Source organism: Balaenoptera musculus, chromosome 5 (genome assembly GCF_009873245.2).
Source record: "Balaenoptera musculus isolate JJ_BM4_2016_0621 chromosome 5, mBalMus1.pri.v3, whole genome shotgun sequence".
In the NCBI taxonomy this organism is placed as follows: Eukaryota; Metazoa; Chordata; class Mammalia; order Artiodactyla; family Balaenopteridae; genus Balaenoptera; species Balaenoptera musculus.
In genome coordinates this window covers 9582155-9599569 of record NC_045789.1, presented here as the reverse complement: position 1 = coordinate 9599569, position 17415 = coordinate 9582155, and the positions used below count along the sequence as shown (strand labels likewise).

The following is a 17415-nucleotide window of genomic DNA, read 5'->3' as shown; positions in this document are numbered from 1 at the left end:
CCTTCCCCCCAGTAACCATAAGTTTGTTCTCTAAGTCTGTGAATCTGTTTCTGTCTCGTAAATAAGTTCATTTGTATCATTTCTTTTTAGATTCCTCATATAAGGGATGTCATATGATGTTTCTCTTTCTCTGTCTGACCTACTTCACTCACTAGGACAAACATGCACCCCAATGTTCATTGCGGCACGGTTTACAATAGCCAAGACATGGAAGCCACCTAAATGTCCATCGACAGAGAAATGGAAAAAGAAGATGTGGTACATATATACACTGGAATATTACTCAGCCATTAAAAAGAATAAAATAATGCCATTTGCAGAACATGGATGGACCTAGTTGATGTTATTTTGGATTGATGGCTACTAAGTTGCCCTCTAACTCTGATAGTTCGGGAGACTATGGGAACAATGTAATAGGACAGCCATTGTTCTAAGATTAAATTTTGGAATTCTAAGGAAAATTTTATGAAAGGATCCCCCCAGGGAAGACCCCCCACCAGTGGGGCTTCCATGGTTCTGTATCTGGGATGTGCAGGGACCTCCAATACTGCTGAGTGGCCTTCTGGGAAGACAGTGCGACATCATGACAAGTAGGAATGACTCTAAACAGCATATACATAGGTGGTAATGAGACATGGAAGACATCAGCTCCCTTAATTCTGTGCAGATTTCTTACAGAGAAATCATCAGCAGTCAGTTTTCTTTGTGTAGTAAATGGGTCCAGCCCTCTAAGCAGAGAGGAGCTGTATGTCCCAGTGATCACATTAACATCAGTCAGAGTCGCATTCCCTCTTCCTGCAGTGAATCTCCTTTATTTCCATGTGCGCTGTAGTGTGTCTGAACTGGAACTCCCCCAGGATCTCTTCTTTTTTATTACTTAGGTAGCAAGCATACAGCTTTTATCTCTGTTATTTCTGACCTGCTGTGATGTCAGCTAACCTGGGCGGATTAATTTTTAATAGACGTGCCATACTTAAGTCCAGAGTTCTTTGTGACCAGACACATGGCTAAAATCAAAACCACCGTACCCAGGGAATTCTGGTCCAGATATGAAAACGCTTTTGTTTTATGTGGTCCTTTAAGATGAAAATCCAGTTTGAAGCCTCAACTCTTTTCTGTTTTCCTTTGAATAATTGTCTTGCAATATCCTGGTCTGTTTCATTGCTCTAGAATTACTGATTAAAATATAAAATATTTCCCAAGCCCTCAGTTGGGAATGGTCAGTGAACACAGTCTCAAACTGACTCTCTAAGCAGGTAGGTAATGCATAGGACATACTATCACGGACTACAGGGTTGTTCTCGGTTTGTTCTTGTTATTCTACTTGAGTGCCAACTATCAAAACATGAGATAGCCTTGTAGTCTTAGATCACTTCAAACTAAAACAGAGGAATAGTTGGTCTTACTGATTCTTTAGTTATATTGAACTATGTATTACATGTAATTATATAACTCTTTTGAATAGGAGCCTTAAGTTATACGACTGTATAGAATTAAAGAAAGAGAGAAAAAGGAGAGAAATCATATAAGCATTTCATGTTGCATAGGTGAGAAACTTCTGTCTGCCACTAATGATGAAACATGTCTTTTTATTTTGTTAAGGTTGAAATTCTTTTTTTTCTTTAACATCTTTATTGGAGTATAATTGCTTTACAATGGTGTGTTAGTTTCTGCTTTATAACAAAGTGAATCACCTATATATATACATATATCCCGTCTCCCTCCCACCCTCCCTATCCCACCCCTCTAGGTGGTCACAAAGCACCGAGCTGATCTCCCTGTGCTATGCGGCTGCTTCCCACTAAGCTATCTGTTTTACATTTGGTAGTATATATAAGTCCATGCCACTCTCTCACTTCGTCCCAGTTTATAAGGTTGAAATTCTTAATGGTCTTATATTTCTCATTTTTAAATAAGTGAATTTCCTAGAGATTATCATACCAAGTGAGCTAAGTCAGACAGAGAAAGACAAATGTCATATGATACCACTAATATGTGGAATCTAGAAAAATGATACAAATGAACTTATTTACAAAACAGAAATAGACTCACAGACATAGAAAACAACCTTATGGTTACCAAAGGGGAAAGGGGATGGGGAGGGATAAATTAGGAGTTTGGGATTAACAGATACAAACTACTGTATATAAAATAGGTAAACAATTGTAAATCAATTATACTTCTATAAAGATGTTAAATAATAATAATAATAAATAAATAAATAAATAAAATAGATAAACAGCTAGGACCTTCTGTATAGCACAGGAAACTATATTCAGTATCTTATAATAACCTATAATGGAAAAGAATCTGAAAAAGAATATACGTGTGTGTGTGTGTGTGTGTGTGTGTATATATATATATATATATATATATATATATCTGAATCACCTTGCTATACACCTGAAATTAACACAACATTGTAAACCAACTATACTTCAATTAAAAAATAAACAGAATCATACAGTAAAAAGTAAAAGTTTAAAGAGTGAATTCAAGAGACAGTGTCACCCATAAGCTAGAATTTCTTTAGCTATGTACTTTATATATACCACTGGTGACACTAGGAAAATGACACATTTTGTCTTCTTGTCAGTGAAGCGATGGGTCAAGAATGGAGCCCCAGAAGACAGCTGTGTTAACAAAAAGGCAGTCTGAGGGATGGCCCCATGTTAGTCACAAAGCATCAAACAAGCACATGATTAGTATTTTGTAGTTAACTCAGGATCACTGTATATTTTTTACTGGAGACATGTTTGTTTGGTTAATGGTCACAAACACATACTGTTTTTGCAAAAATTTTGGTGCCCGGAGACCACATAGTTCAAGCTCAAAGCAAAGATTAGTTGTAATATTTTTTAAGAGTTGTATCTGCTAGATTCAGACAGATTCAAGGGCTTCAGGACCTAAAGTAACACCTTTTCAAACTGAGTTTTGACGAGGAGAAATGTCGAAGTAGCCAGCACGCCCATGCCAATATCAACATCAGACTTTGTTTCGCGGATGCCCTCTGTCCTCACCAGCCACCAAGCCCTTCCCCCAGGGGTTTTGCTCCTTTGCCGCTTGGCAGTGAGGTGATTACCTGCTGCTTTACCGTTCAAGCCATCTTAACCCTTTCCCTGTCCTGGTTCCACTGACTTTAGTCCTTATAGAAAATTACTCCTGTCTTATGAAATATCATGAAATAGACGATGTCATCTAGTCAGTTTAATAGTTCCATTTTCTGCAGCTTTATACTACATTTTTGTTATTTTTCTAGGAATTGCTTTCCACTCACCTCCTCCTTCCCTCATACCCCCTCACCTCTCAATCCATTTTCACTCTTTCCTGTTGGCGGTTCCGCAGCTGCTCGTATCTGAGCTCTGCCACTTAGGGGAGCCAGCCAACAGCGTCAGTACAAACAATGAAACAACTCCTGTTAGTCTCCGGCTGTAGCCATGCCCATCTACCAGCGTATTCTCTGCCACTCTTTAAGACTCGATAGGCAAGACTCTTGTCTTTAACATGCTTTCATTTTTCAAAGTATTTACAGTACCATCTGTGTTACCAGATAACTCGGTTGTCTTTAAATTTTGAGAACCTGTGGGCCTCCTTCCACATGAGGTTCATTTTTTTTAATTAATGTGCCTAACTCTCCTACTGTACTGTGGGGTTTTAAAACCTTTTTAAGACAGTCATCCTTGTCCTTGAAGCGCCTGGCACATTCTGAATTGAAGCACTGTCCTGGAGGGTAGGAGACTGAGTTTCTAGACCCAACTCTTGTCATTGATTAGGTATTTGCTCTGGAATTCTTCGGGTTTCAGTGTCCTTATCCGTAATCTGTTGGACTGAATCAGTAGTTCTCAAACCTGACTGCATTTTGGAAGACTTGGGAAGCTTTTTAGAGAGTGTGTGTTTGCATGTGTTTGTGTGTGTGTGTCTCACACATATGTGGACCCTCACCTAAAAATTCTGCCTAATTGAAAACCTATTTAGGTTTCTCTCTGTGACCCTAATGTGCAGCCAGGTTTGAAAAGTCACCAGGTTAGATGACGTATGAAGTTTCAACCAGCTTTAATGTTCCGTGATTACAGTATGATCTTTTGAAGTAAAATACTGAGTAAGCACTTGTTTAAGATAATTTTGTAGATTTTAGAAATACTTTGATAGCTGAAGGAGCAGTTGTTCCATGATTCAAACTGTGGGAATCCCAGAATTTAAGATCATGGCCAAATTCCAGCCTTGTGTAAATCACAATATCCACAAGTGTATTTAAAGCGTAATCTTTTTGTTTTTTTAATGAAGAGAGTATTCCAAATGAAATACCCTACATCATCTGAGATCTATCCTTAAAATATGTCAGATAGGATTTTTTTAATGAGGAAAGAAATACATTGAGGTGGGTCTTACAGTGAAAGGAAATAAATATCATCCTATTCCCTCCCAAAATGACAAATCAGGATTTTGTGCTAAGTCTGTTTTTTTTTTTCAAGTTTGTCTGAAATAATTCATACTGATTTGTCCTTTGTAAGGCATTCTTTTTTTCTTTATTGACTAATTTTATGCATGTATCTTACTTTAACTGTAGTCTTCAGTAGCCTCTAAAGTTTCAAGTACAGAGCATGTATCTTAAACATGCTAAATCCTAACATGCTAAGCAGAAGCACACAAAACAGCTTATTGAATGACCTCAACGGAGGGCGTAAACTCCTAAACCGATGGGGTCTCACAAGGTTAATGTGATTCCTTAGTGGTTTCAGTGAGGGATGTCCAGCCATGAGGCCAAACCCCTCCCTCCCAGGCACATGTGAGTTTCTCTTCCATAACACCCTCAGATGGAGAAGTTATCATCAGTGATCTGTGGGGAAAGTTGGAAGCACACACTGTTCCCCAGGGCAGCCCTAGCACATTCTCCTTTGAAGGCAAGTGAGGATGGAGACAGAGGGTAGATGATGGCTGTCAGTTAGATTTGCCAGTTCCGGTCAGGGCATAGTGTCCCGAGTTACAACCTTCCACCTAAAATGTGAAACTGGGAATTCCCAGGTGGTCCAGTGGTTAGAACTCTGTGCTTCCACTGCAGGGGGCACGGGTTCTATCTCTGGTTGGGGAACCAAGAACCTGTAAGCCGTGCGGCGCAGCCAAACAAAAAGATAAACAAATCAATAAAATGTGAAACCCTCCAGTGCCTCCCAAGTTCAGTTCCTCCTGATGCATTCAGAAAACAAGTGTGCTCTAGAGAACAATTCGGCCCTCTTACCCTTGCTCTTTTCCAGAGCCCGGCCCTGCTTTCTCCTCGTGGCAGCAGGAGAGCGTTCGTGCTGACGAAGCACGCCTCTCCCCGCAGGCAGGGCGCCTGATTCGGCAGCTCCTGGATGAGGACAGCGACCCCATGCTCTCGCCCCGCTTCTACGCTTACGGGCAGAGCAGGCAGTACCTGGACGACACGGAAGTGCCTCCTTCTCCCCCCAATTCCCATCCTTTCATGAGGTATGTTTCTTTACGTTGCAGATGTGCAAAGATACCATCCCTGTAACATTCGAATGTCACAGGAATGTTGCGGATGGCTAGTAATTTTTTTTAATTAAGTCGTAAGCATATGGAGGAACATATTTGAAATTCTCCCTCCTAGTGCACACGCTCTGTTGTAATTTTTCACTTGACCTGTGGCCCAACGACAGCATCACCTGCTGACTCTCCATTAGCACCTCCTTTCCAGAGCTCTCTTGTGTTTCACTGTGAGGTCCGCTGTGCACATTTCAGTCCCGGCTTTGCCAAGTGTAAAGGTGAGCTAGCGAAGATTGGACCTATTGAAAAGGCAGGACACGCAGAGCTCAAGGGCACAAAATGAATTAGCAGTCAGCTTGCTTTTATTCGAGAGGATAAACACGGTTTGGACAGTCCCACACCTGCCTTCCCCGTGCCACATCCCTCATCCCCAGCGCCCCTCCCAGCAGGCGGTGACTGTCCCTAGGGAAGCTGACCCCGCGGCTGTGCCCCTCACAGGCGACGCAGCTCCTCTCTGGGCTCCTACGACGACGAGCAAGAGGACCTGACGCCTGCCCAGCTCACGCGGAGGATTCAGAGCCTTAAAAAGAAGATCCGAAAGTTTGAAGACAGGTTTGAAGAGGAGCGAAAGTACAAGGTGGGTGCCTGCTCACTCCCCCGCCCCCCTTGCCGTGATGTGTCGGCAACTCAGAGAAGTGATAAAGGTGAAGGGAAATTTCTAGGGAATCTCGAAACTAAAAGGCAAAAAACACTGGGGGATCAACGCTGATAAACCCCAGGCATCGTGTATCAGCATTTTCCGTGCACAGGTGTATCCTTACAGAGGAACTGAATGCTCTCCTCAACGTCTTGCAAATTGATCAGTGAACAGGGATGGGAAAAAATCATTAAATGAAGTATTTTGTTTGCCTAAAACGTAATTCAAGATTATCTTCTGAAATTTTATTAGTACTGACCTCATTCTGCCCTCAGCTCTATCCTTAGTATTTCTCACAAGAGTGGCAAAAAAGGCATTTTTCGTGGTGGTTGTAGCGTAACATATCATATACCCCTCTGCTTTCTATCCTGTTAGCCTGACAGGTTGAACCCTACAAGGTCATGGGCCTCATAGAAGTCCATGATCATAAAAATCCAGAATTTTGCCTCTGAGGAATTCTTTGAAAGCATCAAAAATAACCAGATAGTATTAAAAAATAAATAAACAACCAGATATAAAGAAGGATAATGGAATCCCACCTGTGAAGTTGCTCTGATTAATCACGGTTCATTTATTATTCCAGTGGAACTCAACTTTTCCTTCCTGTTTAAAACAAACTGATTATCAAACTCTTCTTTTTCCTGCCCCAATTCCAAAACATTTACTCAAGGTTTCCTTTTCTCAGCCTTCCCACAGCGACAAAGCAGCCAATCCAGAGGTTCTGAAATGGACTAATGACCTTGCCAAATTCCGGAAACAACTTAAAGGTAGGTAACGTTCTAGACCTATGGTGCGGTCTCCAGGGAACAAGCCAGGTGCAGAAGCTGCGATCTCACCACGTGCTGAGTGCCACTCACTGCTACAGTATTCCAGGAAAGACAAGTTTCTTGAAGCTGCTTCCCAGGGCTCTAAGTATTCAGGGCACAGTTTTTCCATATCTTCCCATGGCCTCAATCACGGGGAACCCAGATCAGCTAAGATGCAAATTCGGCAGCATTTTTTTGACTTCCCTAAATCACTAATATAAGGATGATGGTTTCAATTCGAAGTACCTGTTTAATCCAAGGCTTTATTTGCTATGGAGTTAAGACATAGAACACAGATGGATGTGAGAAGGATTTGGTCCCTGTCCCTCAAAGCACTTGCTGTCTTTTAGGACACAGAGTCATATACACAATAGAATAGAAAACAAAGTGAAAATAATTCCGAAATGAGGTATACACGTCATACGGAAAAAGTTGGCCAGCACTTGGGCGCTAGATCTGCAAATACCTGTAAACGCTAAGGGAATCAGTAGGAAGCCATCCATCCGCCTCATTCTGAGAACAGCAGACAGGTTGGTGTGGCTAATGCATGGCTGTCAAAGAACTAAAACTTCCTCAGGAATGAGGGTTAGGAAATCATACCAGGTAATCCGGGAAGACATTATCATTTTTCTTGGGTTTAACACAATAACCCAGGGATTTCGACTAATATGATAATTAGATACTTTCTGGGGGAAAAAAAGACAAGGCTAAGCAGTCGTTAACAGCACAGAAAAACAATCTGGGTTCAGCAGACGTCAGTTCCCATACATCTCCACCCCCAAATCTTTTCTCCTAGATTCAAAACTGAAGATATCGGAAGAGGACCTAACCCCCAGGATACGGCAGAGAAGCAATACTCTCCCCAAGAGTTTTGGCTCCCAACTTGAGAAAGAAGACGAGAAGAAGCAAGAGCTGGTAGATAAAGCCTTAAAGCCTAGCGTCGAAGCCACGCTGGAGTCCATCCAAAGGAAGCTCCAGGAGAAGCGGGTGGAAACCAGCCGTCCTGAGGACATTAAGGTGTGATTCTGTGAAGGCCCCCAGCCGACTGCTAATCCTAAAGCATTCCGGTCAGCGTGGTAGGATGGCGGGGCATGTCCCAGGGTCCCAATGGGAAGGGTGATAGAGCGACACCTTTTTAAACCTCCCACACTCTGAGACGTCCAGAGAAGCAGATAAAGCAAACTCAGAGTGTTTTAACTGTAGGTACTTCGGGTTAGGACTACAGACTGAAAGCAGGAAGCCTTGTTGTACAGATTGCAGAATGGACTTGTTTCAGTTAATAGACAGCGTTGTGGCTCTCTGAGGTAGGAGGATTAGAGACAAGCCTTTGGGAATGTGCGTCCTGTAACTGTAGTCATTGCCGGAGCCGGTAAGCTAAGCCCCATGTGCCTCGCAGCCTTGCTTACCTCAATGCAACGTGCCTTTGCCCACTGCACGGGAGGTAGGAGTACTCATAGGCGCCAATTCTGCTGTGCTGTGTTTCCAGCAAGGCACCAGGAATAGCTGATTCCTAGCTTTGGATCGAGCTGTTGTGTAAACATCTTTCTAACCTTACCGTGGGAAATTTGTTGAACTAAATAAAGAAGTCGGGACGTTCACAAGTGTTTTCCCCTTTCTCATTTCTCTATCCTTGTGTTTATACAGGATATGACCAAAGACCAGATTGCTAATGAGAAAGTGGCCCTGCAGAAAGCTCTGTTATATTATGAAAGCATTCATGGACGGCCGGTACGTGAATGTGCGGAATTTGCTGATTGGGGTAAATTACCTGGCTTTAGAAGTGGATCTGCGTTCAGTATTTTGCAGATGAGGTTCCCTGATGTTTAGATTACTCTGTATTTTCACCAGAAGTAAGCTTTCGGAAGGCTAAACCAATGATAGGAGTTCCACTATCTAGTAGGTGCTAAATTTAATTAAGCTCCAAAGAAAAATTAGTTTGCAGCTAAAATGTAGTCACTAGTGTCCTGCTTCGAGGGGAAAATGGAGGAGGGGGATATAAATCGGTGCGCAGCGCCCTAGAGTGGGGAGACGTGCCTGCCCCTATAAAGCTGCCATCGCCGGCTCTAGGCATTCTTATCCATAAAAGGAAGGTGCTAAACTAGAATGATCTGCCCTAAAATTCAGTTTCTCTGCAATGCCGTTTGCAACCCGTGTTTGTAGAGAAGTTCTAGCTGCCATCCAGAACCAAAAGTGTGTGGAATCCAAAATATGGCTTTGGAAGCATTTGAGGCAATTTGTTACTCAGCAAGAGCGTTGATTGAATGCTTGTTGTTAGCCCTGGGGGAGAGGGTAGCATGACAGCCTTCTGGTCTGTTCCTTAGGGAACTCGTAATCAGATCGCCTAGTCAGTGACTCTTAGTAACCTTCTGTTAAGAATGTTGTCAAGAACCCAACCAGACACGTTCTTAAGAGCAGGTGTAAGGAAGCGTGAAGTTGATGTTCACAGATGGATTCTTCTACCACCAAAATGCATAGATCTCTCTTCCAGTGTCAGCCATAGCTATGTCATGGAGAGAGTCTTTTCATCAAAAATATGCTCTTTTAGATAAAGAAACTTCGAGAATAATGCACTAGACTATCAGATCTGTGAGGGCAGGGATTCTGGGTTTTGTTTACCTAATGGTGAACCTGGCCCTCAGCAACTAGCACAAGACCTGACACAGAGCATGTGCCCAATAAACTATCTGTTGAATGATCCTCCGTGGTATTTTGGTTCTGAATTTATTAGGTTTAAATTAAAAACAAAACAAAAAACCTGGCGCTGATGATGATGGATTTTGCTGGCCTGTCCCTGCAGTGGAAAAATACTGGTGCTCTGGGATAATGGTCATGTTTCAAGCCAGGTTTTGTTTTGGATTTTTTCAAGGCGTTGAACCAAATAGTGACCGCTCTGGAGCTCTACTACATTGTGAAATTTCGTCCTTCTCTTCTGGGGTATTCAGAACTTGTAGAGATGGAGCAAAACTTCTTCTGGCAGAGAGAAACCCCTTCTCCACTAAAGGGCTCTCCTCCCGGCCACCCGGCAGGCCTCCATGAGGGAGGTGGGACTTACGTATCTTCCTTCTTTCCATTGTGTGGATTCAGGTTATGACGTTGACAGACTCCTTTAAAGACTTCCTTGCCTGAGGCCCGAGGTCTCTCAGCTGAATACTAGTCTTTACCTTACTGTCAGTGCAGGGGTTTGTGTGCAGTGGTACTCGTTGCTCTGAGTTGGGCACAGAGTCTCTCATTCTGCCCGGACGGTGGCAGCATGCAGGCCCTAGGATCAGCAGACCTAGATTCAAACCTCCGCCCTGCCGACTGGCTCCGTGACTCGGCTGCTTAGGGAACTCTCAGAGCCCCAGCGTTTTGTCTTCATGATAGATGTCTGTTATAGGTTGTCATGGAGACTAAACGACATTACACACACACACACACACACACACACACATTTACCTGTAGGCTGTCTGGCATTGAGGAAGTAGGGCAGAGTGGCTTTGGGGAGAGATGGGTGGGATTCCTCAGTAAATGATAGGTTTCACTTCTGGTACAATTATATGTTCTGCCTTCTGCTGTCTACTTCTTATTAAATGATTGACTCAGGAGAAATGCACATTTTTTTAGCACTCTTATCATTAGGAATATGAACTATTAATTCGTGGTCCTTTCTTTCATCATTCTTTTAGATGAAGGAAGAACACTTCTGGGATGTGCATTCTAGCATCTCACAGGGCAGGGGACAAATGCTCTAGGAAGTTCAAGTGTCATTTATTCCTGTTCCTGAGTCGGGCTCTCTGCCTGTCTCTGGAACATGATACTCCAGCCTCCTCAGGAAAAGCAGAGTTCACTTGATATCTGGCCAGTCTGAAAACCAAAGAGTGAACTTTTCATTCTTAGATCTGTGATGTTGCCACGGACCCTGGACTTATAAATGCGAAAAATACATATACTCCCAGAGCTAAACCGTCATTCCAAACCCCAAGTTTTTTAGAAAAGCAGATGCTTAGAGCCTGATGGTTTTTTTGCTGAGTCTACAGATTCTGATATAAAAGGACACTAACAGTCAAAATCACAGGCCACGTGTGCTGCTTCTGTACATGTTTTAACAAGGCTGCTTGCTCTAACGGGACACCCTCCAGACAGACCGACACATGTAAGGAAAACAAAAACACGCTCATTTACACGCTGGCACATGATTCCCTATGAATTATTATCGAAGTGTGTCCTTTTCAACATTTGAGGGTCTCATCAGAAACCCACGTCACAGAGGTACAACAGACGACTGCAGCTCCCTGTGTTACCTTCTTTACAGACCCCGATGATGGTGTGGAGGGGAGAGAGTGGGCGGCTTGCCCAGAGCTTCTGGGTTCTCACTGATGTATTTTAATCTTTTGTTTCAAAAACCGGGGAACTAACAGGACCCTAAACGCACCGTGTTCAAATTTAAATGCAAATTCTAAAGCCACATATAAATACTATCATTTGTTTATCTGCTGTTTGGGATTATTTGAACTGATCTTTGCCCAGTCAGCCTAGCATCGTTACCTGATAGTAAAGGAGAGAGGGTCACCGTTTTCCGAATCAACGGGCCAAGAATGCAGCCGTTCTAAGAACCCATCTCATTTGTCTTCTCCCACTAGCAGTTTTATGACTCAGAGACACCCCTCCACACACAGATTCAGACCATTTTTTGTTTTACTAAGGAGATTTGATATATTTTTCTGAGACTTACAGAGCAACCAAATAGGGTAGTAAGAGACCAGTAGATGAAGATTTCTTTCCATCAAAAGCAAAGATTGAGTGGAAGGTGCTGCCTTCACCCGTTAGATCTTCATAGCTAGATGTTCATGCTGTCTTGACTTGGGTGTAAACGTGTACCTTAGTCTTAACCCTATTTCCACACATTGAAAGCCACTCAGAGCTGCCACTTAAATGAAAATTTAAATAAAGGCTTGAAGCAAGAAGAGGGAAAGTATATTGAAAAGACAATATACTATATGCTTGGCCTAAAGTCATTTTTAAGCAATTATGGATCATAACGATTTTCTAATTTGAATTCTGCAGTTTACCCGTCAAGAAACCGAGACTCAGAGAACCTTACTGGCTCATTCAAAGGGCTATTCTTGGTTTGGAGTAGAATCCCTGAGCAGCTGGTGACTGGAGAATAAGAGATGTCAAACTTCCGAACAGTTTGCCCATGGTCCACTTGATATCAGCAGCCCTTTTTTTAACAGTTTAACCAAGGTGCTGCTTTGTTTTTCTAACTCTTGGTTAGATTTTGGCTCTGCTCACAAATCCAGCACTGATAATTACATAAGATATGGCTTTATGAAGGGTGAAAGTTGTATTGACTTTTGGTATCACCAAGCCTTTGGCTTCAGACATTTATCATGGAAATAATCCTGGTGTAAATCAAGTAGTATTCTTTCCATCACCTCAGACCTAAAGATCATGGATATTTTTGGTGTTTAGATACTTCCATCAAATGCCAGCATTAACTTCGGTAAAATCATGATGAGTTTTGACTCTCCATAGTCAAAAACTGGATTTTATCAGATCTCTCACAGGTGATTAGTTCTGAGGGTCATTCATTTTTAAAATGAGCAATTCATAGAAAATCTAAATATCAGTGTTACAAGCCAGCTATCCTCTTCATCTACTCTAACTAGAAAATTTGGTTTTTGAACAAAGAGTTAGAAAGGAAATTGATTCTGTCACATTTGCCACGTCTGGCTGATTTTAGCAGTAAGTCTCCTTCCAAAATCCAGAGTCTCCTTTTATAATCCAAAGATGTTTCTACAGTTGACCCTTGAATAATTCGGGAGTTAGGCATTGTTCAACCCTCAGCATAGTCGAAAATCTGAGTGTAACTTAGAGCCGGCCCTCTGTATCCATGGTTCCACCATATCTGAGGTTCCGAATCCATGGATGCAACTGTGTAGTAGATCGTGTAGTAATGTAGTATTTACTATTGAAAAAAATCCGCGTGTAAGTGGACCCTTGTAGTTCAAACCCGTGTTGTTCTACGGTCAGATGTAGCAATAGGATGCTAGTCTGCAATGGGGAAATGCTGGCTCCTTATTTTATTTTTCACACGTCTTTTGGGCACTAAACATCTGTTGTTTATTTTACATAATATTTTACATAATTGACAATTAGGATGTGCCTTAATCGCATCTGCAATACATTTAATGAATACATCTTGTAGTAAAAGAAAAAATTATTTCACGTGTTCCAGTACTAAATTTTGTCGTTTTACATGTGCGGTTGTACAAGTCATTTATTTCTATTCCTCACACTTACTTGTGGCTACTGTTGAGCTTCTGTTGAAGTATAACATGAATACGGAAAAGAGCCTAAATTATAAATATATATGTTGATGAATTTTCACAAAGTAGACAAATCCACGTCACCAACATCCTGATCAAGAAATAAAATGTGGCCTGCCCTCTGGAAGCCCTTCTCATGTCCCCTTCCAGTCAATACCATGACCTTCCACCCCACCAACAAAAGCCATTCTCTTGACTTCTAACATTATGCATTTGATTTGCTTATTTTTGAACTTTGTATAATTAGAACTTTACAGTATGTATTCTTAGGTCTCTGGCTTGTTCTCCTTGGCTTTATTTTTTTGAGGTTAATCCATGATATTGCATATAGCTGTGTCCATTCATGTTCATGGCTGTGTAGTATTCAGTTTCGGGAACTTATTTGTTCTGTTGTTGGGCATATGGATGGTTTCCAGTTCGGGGTTCTTATAAATAGTGCTGTTAAAGACATTCTTATGAATGTCTTTTGTTGAACTTAAGACCACACTTGTTTGATGTGTACTTAAGAGCGGAATTGATGAGTCATATGTTTAGCTTTAGGAGATACTGCCAAATAGTTTTCCAAAGTGTTCCACCCTTGCCAGCACTGAGAGAGAGTTCCAATTTCTCAGCATTCTTTCCAACACTTGACACGGTCTGTCTTTCATGTCAGCCATTGTGGTAGGTATGTAGTAGTGATGCCTGTGGTTCTACCCTCACTCTTTTTTTGTATGAAATAATTCCTGTGTTCCCTTCCAGCTGACAGTCATCTTTTATGAAATACCAAATTTAAAACTCCTTTTAATATGGTAGATAGTAAAAGCAAGAAAATGCCGCCTCTTGATATTTTGGTAGCAGGAAGAGATAGAAAGAAGTGGTTATTGTTATTGCTGATGACAAGATAAATCGTCAAGATGTCTTTGCATACTGGCAGTATTCTATCAAGTTTATCCAAAGTTCACTTATTGTTGATCACTTTGAGAAAGGCAAATAAAAAAGGCAACAAAGGATAATCAATTCATGCATAATCTACACCTGTCTTCAAAGTTGAAGGCCCAAAAGGCCCATAAGAGAAATGGTCAAAGCGAATACTATTTGCCCTTCCTTACCTTTGTAACCCTTGCCTTATGTGTACAGTAGAAATAAAATGCAGAAGACCAACAGCAAACTTGAAACAAAGATACTTCATCTCTTGCTCCATTTAAGTAAACAAATGCATATTTATGAATTTGGCGTACCTATTTATATTTGAAATATTCATTCACTCATTTTACAGATATTTATGGAATATTTTTATCACGTCAGGCACTGAAATAGTTACCAGGGGTACAAAAACACAAACTCCTGGTGTCAAGGGGCTTATAGTCTAAAGAGAAGACAGACGTGTCAACAAATAGTTACTATAGAGTATAAAAATATATCATCCGGGCTTCCCTGGTGGCGCAGTGGTTGAGAATCTGCCTGCTAATGCAGGGGACACGGGTTCGAGCCCTGGTCTGGGAAGATCCCACATGCCAAGGAGCAACTGGGCCCGTGAGCCACAACTACTGAGCCTGCGCATCTGGAGCTTGTGCTCCGCAACAAGAGAGGCCGCGATAGTGAGAGGTCCGCGCACCGCGATGAAGAGTGGCCCCCGCTCGCCGCAACTAGAGAAAGCCCTCGCACGGAAACGAAGACCCAACACAGCCAATAAATAAATAAATAAATAAATAAATAATAAAAATAAAGGAATTCCTTTAAAAAAAATATATATATATATCATCCATTGGGACTGCTATAATACCGTAGACCGGATGGCTTATAAAAGATAGAAATTTGCAGTCCTGGAGGCTGGAAGTCCAGGATTAAGGTGCTGGTGTTTAGTGAGGGCCCACTTCCCTGTTCATAGACAGCTATCTTTTCGCTGTCCTCACATGGCAGAAGGAGTGAGGGATCTCTCTGGGGTCTCTTTTATAAGGGTACTAATCCCATTCATGAGGGCTCCATCCTTATGACCTAATCGCCTCCCAAAGGCCCCACTTCCAAACACCGTCACATCGGGGATTCCTTTTCAACGTATGCATTTGGAGTGGGGACTGAGGAGTGAGTGGGCACGAACGTTCTGTCTATAGCAAAGCATACGTGAATTACAAGGTACGCACAGGTTGCGGCAGGTGACACGAAGGAGAGAATGAGCAGGCCTCCCGGAATGGGGCATGTCGGGAGAAGGCTGCACAGGAGTGGGAGGCGGCTCTTGATCTGGAATTTGCCAAACCAAAGAGCAGTGAGGAGGCCATTCCAGGACAGAGGGAACTAGACCAGGAGGTGTGACACAACCTAGTTTCTCTCTGGAGCTTGAGTTACGAGGAAGAGGAGGAGGAGAAGGAGCAAGTCATGAAGGGCTTCAAATACTGTGCCAGGTATTTGAGCTTGATGTCTCCCCACTGCCTGTACAGTCAGTCCTGTAAACATTTTTGAGCCCTGTGCCAGATATTAGGGCCATAGAGATCAATCAATCCATGTATTCTATGGGCATATGTTCCTTGAATACCTACTGTTTGCCAGAATTTGTCCCTAAACACACAACAATTCCAGGGGGAAGAAAGACATATTTTTTTTTAAATGATTACAGAACTGCATGGTAAGTAGTATAATAGAAACACATGCTTTCTCCTTCCCTGGACCTAGAAAATAGTGAATCATCTGGCAACTCTCAACCTTCAAGAGTTTTACATAGGGAACTAATAATCAGTAGTGATCATAGTTTTGATTGAAGAAAAGCAGTACTGCTGAGGGAGTGATTTCCAATGATCTGCAGCTGGAGTAGATATTTTAAATATTCATTGATTCATGTCATCAGTTTAATAAATTTTGCAAGAGTGGTGAGTCTTCAGTTGCATCACCTGTACTTTCTCTCGGCCCAGAGCATGCTTGGCCAGTCTGGCCACCAGGAGCAGGCTTCTCAGCTCTTCTGTTCTTGCATTTCAGGTGAGCAAGAATGAACGTCAGGTTATGAAACCGCTGTACGACAGGTACCGCCTGGTCAAACAGATCCTGTCCCGAGCCAGCACCGTCCCCATCATTGTGAGTACACCACGGCCCGCTTGTTGATTACCTGGCTGAATGGGCCCCGGCTGTATTATTAGGGCCCTAACTTGCCTTCTCATGAAAGAATAGTCTTTCATAGTTGAACCTGCCATCAATATCCATGGCCCCTAAGCTTGAGGGATGAAGAATTTATCAGAGACTTCTGAGGCTACGTTTGCCAAAAATGAGCAAATCTGAGGCCGAGAGAAATGTTTTGTCCCTCTTGGGGATATGCCTTAGCCGTATCCTTCCATCTGACACGTGCTGGGCCGGCTTTCCCACGCTCTCCTCTGAGACGGAGCACCGAGAGGACGGGGCTGTGCCCTCCCTAGGGCCCCACTACAAAGAGTCTTAGCGGCCTCTGTTAACAGTCTTCTCTCCCCCTCCAAGAGATGGATCAGCCCTGCTGGAATCAGGTCCAGGGAGAGAGCGTCTAAGGAGCTCGGGAGAGGGACCCTCCTCTTTGTGGAGGATGTAGGAGAGTGTGAGGTGGAAGAAGAGGGAGGGCGGCCACCGCCCTTGGACTTCGCTGCTTTCGGCCTCTGAGTCGGGACTTCGTCAGGAGTAGGGAGCAGCGACTGGCCCTCAGCTCTGGGAAGCCCGTTGGGGCGCTGGCCAGCCTGCCCCGGCCCCGATCCCAGCCCCGCCGCGGGGGCGGTGCTTCTGGCCCGCCCAGCTCGTGGGGACGCTCTGCCTCTGTTTTAGCGCTCACCTCGGGGGTCCTGAGGGCTCCTCTGCTGGCCTGTAGGCTTCGCAGTAAGCGGGCACGGCCTCGCTTTTATGTCGTTGCCGAAACGCGTGTTCTTCTCAGCTGCTGCTCTTCTATTCGTCCTTTAAATCTCCTTGTGTATTTCTAGGCCCAAGATACGGTCTTCATATGTCTTTTAACAGTATATTTGTTCATATTTAATGGGGCAGGGTCCAGAGACCTTAGGCAGGTGTGTTTGAAGAAAGCTACCTTTCTAGGAGTTTTCTACAGAATAAATCAGTAAACTAACCAGCAAAAGGATTAAATCTAAGAAGTCCTTTATATGCCCCAGTCAGGGGTCCTTAGTGTCCCTAAGTGGGGTGACTC

General features: G+C 42.9%; 1 protein-coding gene across 10 annotated transcripts in view; it reads left to right on the top strand.

Moving 5' to 3' along the window:
* FAM13A (family with sequence similarity 13 member A) overlaps positions 1–17415 on the top strand; it is a 343034-nt gene that overhangs the window by 311542 nt on the left and 14077 nt on the right. For all 10 annotated transcript variants that reach the window (XM_036852674.1, XM_036852673.1, XM_036852671.1 and 7 more), the window contains 6 exons: positions 5253–5466; positions 5983–6121; positions 6867–6948; positions 7784–8004; positions 8632–8715; positions 16242–16337. In XM_036852674.1, coding sequence (XP_036708569.1) covers positions 5253–5466; positions 5983–6121; positions 6867–6948; positions 7784–8004; positions 8632–8715; positions 16242–16337 — 836 coding nt within the window. The remainder of the gene's footprint in view (positions 1–5252; positions 5467–5982; positions 6122–6866; positions 6949–7783; positions 8005–8631; positions 8716–16241; positions 16338–17415) is intronic.